Below are 9,743 nucleotides of genomic sequence, written 5' to 3' on the forward strand. Positions count from 1 at the left end.
AACGTAGACAAATTCATAATGCTTTCCTTTATTAATTTTTATTGATAGAGAAACGGTCATCGCGACACGTATCTCAAGACTGACAAATAATAGCTGTACGCAGGTCGTCTGACCGATCGGCATACACACACACACACAATACAATTAATTAATAAAAATAAATATCGCTCGACCGGTCTAGATACGGACGGTCGATTCACATTGATCGATAATGCCGATCACTAGAAAACCCGCAATTAACACACAGAAATATAGTAATATAATAGATTAATATAAAATATAAATCCTACAGTTCGGCCATTCTGACCTTTGTTCGTCTCGAACAAAAAAAAAAAAAAAATTATATAATAATAATTTAGGTTTATAATGGTATAATGACAATCTTAAATTCTTAACTTCGTACAAACAAAACAAAAAAAAATAATTAATTAATTAATAAATAAATAAATAATATACGAGTATACAAAGACGCAACACATAAACGGCATGTTGCGGGACATTACATAAAATTAAAATTACATCGAATATAAATTAACATTTGTACGCTGACGAATCCTTATTAGGGATGTCGTCGGACGCTCGGTCCTCAGAACTCTTGTGAGCAAGGAATAAAATATAACACTATTGTTTCACAAATTAAATATGGTTATATATTATAATCTGTTTGTGAAAATCTTTGGGAGACGGGGAACACCGTTAGTCTGGACGCGGAGCTGCAACAATCAACGACGGCTTGAGTCGATGACCAAAATGAGCGCACTGAAGACGAACTGCCGAGCTGCACGTTCCAAATTGGAGCCGAAGAGTATAAAAATATTAACGCGTTTATAAAAAACGGTAAGAGCACCAGTGAGCGATATATATCAAAAAACAAGAGAAGAGCAACAAAAACGCATGTGTAGACAAAAACAATGGCGACGGAGCAGACGAAAAGTAGTTGCGGGAGCCGGGAGCACGCACACACACACACACCGACCGTAAAAGCGACGGTTACGGCGGCGGCCTACGCGTCGTTACCCGAGCCCGGGTGACGAGAGCATCAGGCTGACCAATATAATAAATGACCGAGCGTGGTCACCACTTGCCGCCGAGCAGCGGCAAATTCGAAAATATGAAAAGATCGAACATACTCCCCCTTGCAAGATACAGCTGTCTTGCAAATGAGGTTCGAACAGTCAGGATGCAGGCGATGGAGCAAGTGACTACTTGGACGTAGCACTTGAGCGGAGCAGCTTGGGCAGAGCAATTTGAGTTGATGAACGAAACAGCTTGAGCAGAGCAACTTGAGTTGATGAACGAAACAGCTTGAGCAGAGCAACTTGAGCAGAGCAGCTTGAGCAGAGCATCTTGAGCAGAGCAGCTTGAGCGTGACGGAATAGCGCAGTGGAATTGAGCGGTTGAGCAGTTGATGTTGAACGGAGCTGTAGGGGTTGAACGGAGCGGTAGGTGTTGAACGGAGCAGTGTCAGTACTAACGGTGTTTTAACATTGGGGCAACATGGGCAGTTAACCCTCACAATTTATAATATATATATAAAATTAAAAGAAATTATAATATCATGTGCTCGAACCTGAGCGGAATTAAATATCACACAAGAAACAAAAAAATTAATATTACAGATACATGATAATCAACTTTATGTTACAATATTTTTTTTTTTTTAATGGACATTGTGAGCTTAATAATAAACAATAAAAAACTAGCACCTTCCACACAGGTTTCCGAGGATGAGCATCCGGCGGAACATGTGGTAGCAGGCGAAATGGCTGGTGTAACACAAAAAAATTTACACAAGAGCATAGCAGTGACACACAAACATAGAATGTAAACAGATACATTGGTTAGGAGTTAATCGTTGTCTACGGATCAGTGGGCAATGGTACTAACTTAACTACTGGTCTAGTGAACACCCCCTTGCTAGTGATCACCTTAGCTACCCGCACTATCTGGTCGGTGCCCGGATACACCTCTATAACCCTACCCAATGGCCAAGAGAGGGGAGGAGAATCAACAGTTTTCACTACTACCATATTACCAACCTCGACATTGTTACTTGTCTTAGTCCACTTCCCACGTGTTTGAAGAGTATTCAGGTACTCCTGCGACCAGCGTCGCCAGAAAAACCGAAACGACTGCTGGAGGAGCTTCCAGCGAGTACGCAGGCACAATTGAGTATCAGGGGACTCCGGGTCGGGAATAGACAGCAACGGTCTACCGATTAGGAAGTGTCCGGGGGTCAGACACTCAAGATCATTAGGATCAGACGACGCGGGAACGAGCGGGCGTGAATTTAAAGCAGCTTCTACCCTGCACAGCACAGTGGTGACCTCTTCCAACGTCCAAATCTGAGCATTCATGGTGCGAAGAAGTAAAGACTTGGCCGACTTCACGGCAGCTTCCCAAATCCCACCAAAATGGGGAGCACCAGGGGGGTTGAAATGCCAAGCACAGGGTAAATGTCCTGAAATTTTATCCCTCTGATCCGGGTGGTTGATCAACTGTCGAAGCTGTTTGGCTGCCCCAACGAAATTGGTCCCGCAATCTGAGTAGATAGACGAAGGTAGACCACGCCGAGCAACGAATCTATCCAAGGTTAACAGGAACGCATCAGAAGACAAAGCAGTAACAGTTTCTAAATGAACGGCCTTTGTAGTCATACAGACAAAAACAGCTATGTAGACTTTACATATTCGAGCCTTGCGTAAGCTCAATTCTTTCATCTGCAACGGTCCCGCGTAATCAATACCGACTATGGCGAATGGATGAGCTTCCTGGACGCGAAAACCGGGCAGAACTGCCATCATGGGCTGAGGATGGACCATAGCGACCTTGGCACAGATCACGCACTTCCGGATTACCCGGTGGACAACAAGCCGGATACCAATTATCCAAAACCGTCTCTGAACTAATGCGGTAAGCAACCGTGGACTCGCATGACAAGCATAGCGATGCCAATGACGAGTAATAAGCACTGCAAGGTGAGCTTCCTTGGGTATCAACATAAGATGTCTCCGACGTTCCGACCAACTGGAATTTTGAAGACGACCCCCTACACGAATTACCCCCAGAGAATCCAAAAACGGAGCGAGGCGAGCTAACCCCTTCTGATGAACTTCTTCACCTTTGTTCAAATTGTTGAGTAATTCACGCAGGAAATACCCTTGTGCACTTTTTACGACCGTAAACAGAGCAGAATTCAGCTCTGATTGTTTTAAAAAACCAGTATCGTAATCCTTCTTCAAGCATCTCAACATGAAACGGCGTAGTCGAGCAACTACTCGAATCATATGGTCGAAGGAGGAGAAACGCGCATACCACTCGGCTGGAGCCTGGCTTTGCGACAACAAACACGCCGGCTGCACTTCAGGTAACTGATCCAGAGTTAATTTGACGATACCCTTCGGCCAGCTGTCGACAGGGGACGACAAAAAACTTGGACCATTCCAATACAAAGTGGACCTTTCGAGAGCTGTTGGAAGCAGTCCACGTGAGGCGCAATCAGCAGGGTTGTTCTCTGACCGGACATGTAACCATTGGCAATTAGGAATTGAAGATTGGATCTGGAATACTCGGTTGGACACAAAGGTTTTAAAAGAGGTATGAGGATTGCTCAACCATGAGAGCACAATGGTTGAGTCTGTCCATGCAAACACTCCTGAAATACCAATCTGATTCTCCAGAATGCGTCTTAGTCTACCTAGCCACAATGCGAGCAGCACTGCGCCACTCAATTCGAGTCTTGGAATTGAAGTAGACTTCATCGGGGCTAATTTTGTTTTAGACCCAAGGAGATATGAGCGTATATCTCCTGATGAATCCACCACTCGTAGATAAGCGACTGCGGCATACCCTTTCTCAGAAGCATCAGAGAAACCGCACAACACATAAGCGCAACCAGTGGAGCAACCGATATAACGCGGAATCTTGATACCTACGAGCCAATCCAACGAATGATAAAACTCCTGCCAATCCTCTTCTATGTCCGATGGCAGTTCATCATCCCACCCGATCTGTGCGAGCCACACCCGTTGCATTATGGTCTTCGCGTAAAAAATGGTTGGTGCTAACAAGCCTAATGGATCAAAGATCCTGGCGATCATAGATAGCACACCACGTTTGGTAGGTATCATCTTGAAATTATTCACGCTAAAGGAGAAATAATCCTCCCCATGGTTCCACCGCATACCCAAAACATGTGTCGCATGATCCTGCTCAAACGCTAACGGATCTCCGGAACAATCTTCCGGATGTAACTGACTCGGCAGCTCTGGAGCGTTACTCGCCCACTTTTTAAGCTGTAGGCCGGATCTGGAAAGGATATCTATTAAATTGGACTGGAGACTTTTGGCCGCCTCTAAAGAACCCGCGCCAACACAAATGTCATCCATATAGGTTTGGTTGTAAAGAGCGTTCTTGACATCCGGGAAGTCCTCACATTCCGTGTCAGCAATGTACCGGAGGACACGTAGGGCTAAATAGGGAGCACTATTTACCCCGTACGTGACCGTGTTGAGTACATACTCCTTGACACTGACTTGAGGGGAATCCCTCCACAAGATAAATTGACATCCTCGGTACTGTGGTAAAACGCCAATCTGACGATACATCTTACATATGTCAGTTGTGAACGCTACCTTATGCACTCGAAAACCAATCAGAACATCGACAATATCTTGCTGGAGTTTCGGACCAACCAACAAGCATTGATTGAGTGACACTCCGGAATGGCACTTCGCAGAAGCGTCGAAAACCACCCTTAACTTCGCCACCTCTCCATCAACCTTCTGAACAGCATGGTGAGGGATGTAATACCGACCATCTCCTTCAACGATCGACATGTGGCCCAATTCTTCATACTCCTGCATGAATTTGCGATAGGCATCATACAAAGATTGATCGGCAGACAACTTCCGCTCCAACTGCAGAAGACGATTCAGAGCCACTTGACGTGAACCAGGAAAAGATTCAGATGATCGACCCGAGCGGAAAGGGAGAGGAACAGAAAAACGACCTTGAGAATCTCGTCTCATCTCCGTCTGAAACAGCTCTTCGCACATGCCATCTTCAGTAAACTGAGGCGGAGCAGCCTCAGGTTCCTCAATCTTCCAAAACTTCTCCATGATAGATTCTATAGACGACACCAATGACACCAGCATGGATTGTGCTCCAATATCTGGATGTTCTTGAACCGGGCCGATCAGCACCCAACCGAAGACGGAGCTGTATACGGAAGGAAACCCTGGACCCAATGAACTATTCTTGTCATTCCAGATTTGAGGGAAGACATCAGCTCCAAGGAGCATATCAACCGGAGCAGGTTTGTCGAAGCTTGGATCTGCAAGTGCCAAATGGCTGCACCTTGCCTTTACCTTGGCTGGTAATTGTCGGGCTGGCATGTCAGAAGTAATTGCGGGCAACACCAATGGGTTGACTTTGATGGATGGAGTGGGACTGCTTCGAGGTTGGATCGACAGCTGCACAATGCCTTGCACCTCTGGAATCCTTTGGCCCGACAAACCGGTGACAGGTACCGTCCAACGTGAAGGCTTTAATCCCAAACGATTACAACAGGCCGTAGTTATTGCGCTTATTTGCGAGGCGGAGTCGATCAGGGCACGTATCATCTGACAACCTCCCACTGTGTCTCGTACATGAACCAGAGCTGTTCCTAGTAGCACCGTAGGGGATTGCTGTCGACCTAGCATGGCAGCAGGCGGATTCGAAGCCGTGGGTTTTGACTCCCGATGTAATAATGCGTGATGACGACGTCTACAGATGGAGCACGAAGCGGGACACTTAAACGACATATGTCCTTCACCGAAACAAACCATGCAAAGTCGATGGGTACACACGAGGTCATAACGTTCGTCAATCGAACAGGACTTAAACTTAGAACAATCAGCTAATCGGTGAACACCGGAACAAGCTACACATTTCGACGGAGCAGTCTTCGACGAAGGTTTGGACGGAGTAGAGTCGGACGCAGACACCAAAGCAGATTTGGGATCACGACGAAGACTAGTTTTCTTTGTGATGGTGGGCCTGGACGAGCTTCCAGACGGCTGGATACCAGCGTTTTCAATAACTTGAATCCTTGTCTTGACGAATTTTAACACACTATGAATAGACGGATATTCCTCATCATTTTCAGCTTCAAACAAACGTCTCGATGATACAGGTAAACACCTGGCAGCCAAGGAAAACAATAAGAACGACGATAAGTTTGGAATATGTAGCGATTCCAACAAGGCAATATTTTCATCGAAATTCGATAAGAACGTTTGTAACGACACGAAAGTTTCAGAACTCGCGACTGGAGCGGATAGTAACTTGTCAATGATCGTCGAAGCAAGTTTACGCGGTTTGTCATACCGTTCCACTAAAGCATTCCAGGCTAGAGAATAAGTTTCATTCGAAACTGTATAACCTTTCACTACCTCTTGCGGATCAGCATGGAGGCATCCGAGTAGATAATAAAACTTATCTATGTTAGGAATATTCGAACGTTGGTCGACTAAGGCCTGAAACCTGTCCCGAAAAGCTGGCCAGTTCTGACACTCACCATCGAAATATGGTAGAGGTATCTCCGGAAGCCTAGCAGGAGCTATAGCTCTCTCAAAAGATACCGGACAGTCCTTGGAAGTGCTAGTGGAGCAACTAGCACTATCACCCTGGACATCATAGGTGACTTGTTGGATAGTGCCAACGCTTACAACCGGAGCAGGTTGGGCAACGGCACTCATAGCCTTAGCTTCAACCACCAAAGCACGGATGGTAGTCTCTACCTCCAACGAAAACTCCCCCAACAGGTTCAACTCAGATAGTAGTTCCAACAGATTATTATTCTCAACGACAAAATTAGACCACAAATTATCAATGTCAGCAATAGCGATTGCTAATTGAGCACGACTAGCTTGATCAGTAGCTGAATTAGTGGCTAACGTATGTATCTGTTTTATCCGAGCGATAACTTGATCTCTGCGAAGGGTCACTCGTTCCCTTGCACGAGCATCACGTTCATTGACAGCCATTGTATCGAATATACTGATAAATACTCAAAACTAATTACACTGATAAACCAGAGCAGGAATAAATTGCTTGTTAATAGTCAATATCACTTGAAGAAAAGAACCAGAGCAAGTCCAATAAATGAAGAAATAATAAGATGGCAACTGAAAAGTTATAATAACTAAACGATACCAAGACAAGCTAATGCGTTCAATAAACTGTAGTCAGACCAACAAATAAGACTAAGAAAAAGATCTAAATAGACAAGAGGTCAGCTGAACAGCTGCTCACGCACAATATATTTTATAATAAAATATAATAATAATAAAATAATAGGGGAGCTCCCACTAATATAATTTTATACCATACCCAGGTGTAACCGGACAACACAATACCAAAATATAAATGTTAAGTTAATTACAATAACTATAAACAAGTTAAAATAATCAAGTATATCAATTATAATCTTCAGTTGACCAACCTAAAGTAAATATAAAATAACAACCCTTAAACTAATATAATATATAAAGTGATAATACAGTACCTGAACACTGATATCATCCCCGACGCACACTTAGATTATTGCTAAACAGTTTTTATAATATAAAGCTTATACAGTGAGCACTGAATATGTTACTGTTCACCCAACTACAATGGTAAAATAGTAATATAAAAGGTAATAGCTTAGATAAAATGTCACACACAAGATAGGCGTTAACCAGACCAGCAGCTAGTTAACAAAACCCAAAATCTATTACACAATTTAATACCCAGTAAACTAATTTAACCCAGGGAGTACCATAAAATGTAATACTGTATAATAGATTATAAAATTCAAGGTAAATGTAAGTAACCCAACACTAATATAAAAAAAATCTAAATTAATATATTAATAATATAACAATGACTGAGCAGTCGATGCGTTGAGTTCTTAATTTTCTTTGATAAATAACACTTATAATATAACTTAAAAATTATTTAACTGCAAAAAAATAATAGATAGGAATAAGAGGATAGGGATAAATAAATGCAAACACGCTATACTCATATGTCACAGCTATGAACAAAATGCATTACTCACTTAAATCCTGAGTACCACTGTTGATGGAACAACCAACCACGCTCTGCTACCAAATGTACGCTGACGAATCCTTATTAGTGATGTCGTCGGACGCTCGGTCCTCAGAACTCTTGTGAGCAAGGAATAAAATATAACACTATTGTTTCACAAATTAAATATGGTTATATATTATAATCTGTTTGTGAAAATCTTTGGGAGACGGGGAACACCGTTAGTCTGGACGCGGAGCTGCAACAATCAACGACGGCTTGAGTCGATGACCAAAATGAGCGCACTGAAGACGAACTGCCGAGCTGCACGTTCCAAATTGGAGCCGAAGAGTATAAAAATATTAACGCGTTTATAAAAAACGGTAAGAGCACCAGTGAGCGATATATATCAAAAAACACGTGCAAGAGCAACAAAAACGCATGTGTAGACAAAAACAATGGCGACGGAGCAGACGAAAAGTAGTTGCGGGAGCCGGGAGCACGCACCACACACACACACCGACCGTAAAAGCGACGGTTACGGCGGCGGCCTACGCGTCGTTACCCGAGCCCGGTGACGAGAGCATCAGCTGACCATATAATAAATGACCGAGCGTGGTCACCACTTGCCGCCGAGCAGCGGCAATTCGAAAATATGAAAAGATCGAACAACATTTGTTTCATAAATACGTAAGTATAATATAGTTTACATGTGCCAAAAAAAAATTGAACGAGGAAAAGAAATAAATTGTAACAATAAATTAATTGACATATTATATTATATTAAATTTGTAGTAAATGTAAAAATGTGCCTAGTAGCATAATAATAAATAATGTACTTCAAACACGGATCCACATTTTCATGCGGTCCGGTCCAACAATACCTTCGTACGGGCGCTGAGTTAATTGAAACCCCTCTATATCCCCTACTATGTATCTATCTCGATCTAATACTTTTCTCACTACGTACGGTCCTCGGAATTTTGGTATTAACTTTTTATTTTGTCCTACCGTCACATCCACATTTGTTATCATCACATAGTCGCCTTCCTTGTAAATCGTCGGTTCCTTACGCTTTGCATTATATTGAGTTACGTTCGAATCTTGGGATCTAATTATCCGTTCTGCTGCCTTGGTTCTCAGAACCTCCATTTCGCGCGGATTATCTGTCACATTATTTTCTAATATTCTCCTTATCTCATCATTAATTTCACCTACCTGGTGTACGCCAAACAATAACATGCTAGGGCTTTGGCCTGTGGAGCTGTGCACTGTGTTGTTGATAGCGAATTCTACCTTTTGTAACACTCGATCCCACCTACTTGTTAATTCCGTCAATTTAGCCAGCATTGGTACAATAGATTTGTTCACTATTTCTACCTGACCGTTAGCTCTGGGTGTACCTGATGCGACCAAAGTTAATTTCACTGATTCGTCTTTTAAAAACTCTTTAAAATTAGTAGCCGTAAAAGATGTACCACGATCGCTAATTATTTGACAGGGTTTGGAATAAGTTTGGAAATAATTTCGCAGATGTTTAATCACTTCATCGGATTTGGTAGTACGGCACGGGTAAAGGCGTACGAATTTACTGAACGCGTCGATTATCACAAAAATGAATTTATTTTTATAATTTGTTTTCTCTAACGGGCCTAAATGGTCTATGTGTAAGGTAATAAATGGTT

General features: G+C 42.8%; 1 protein-coding gene across 1 annotated transcript; it reads right to left on the reverse strand.

Moving 5' to 3' along the window:
* Window positions 1–624: 624 nt before the first annotated feature.
* On the reverse strand, window positions 625–8,627 carry LOC126554955 (uncharacterized). The gene has a single exon (XM_050209939.1). It carries the CDS (start codon window positions 7,029–7,031, stop codon window positions 1,860–1,862), a length of 5,172 nt encoding a protein of 1,723 aa, XP_050065896.1. The 5' UTR covers window positions 7,032–8,627; the 3' UTR covers window positions 625–1,859.
* Window positions 8,628–9,743: the final 1,116 nt, after the last annotated feature.

This window comes from Aphis gossypii, unplaced genomic scaffold (genome assembly GCF_020184175.1).
Source record: "Aphis gossypii isolate Hap1 unplaced genomic scaffold, ASM2018417v2 Contig00661, whole genome shotgun sequence".
Classification (NCBI taxonomy): domain Eukaryota; kingdom Metazoa; phylum Arthropoda; class Insecta; order Hemiptera; family Aphididae; genus Aphis; species Aphis gossypii.

What these genes read in the sequence shown, in the direction of transcription:
- LOC126554955 (XM_050209939.1), bottom strand. Translation starts at nt 7,031, where the DNA reads ATGGCTGTCAATGAACGTGATGCTCGTGCAAGGGAACGAGTGACCCTT.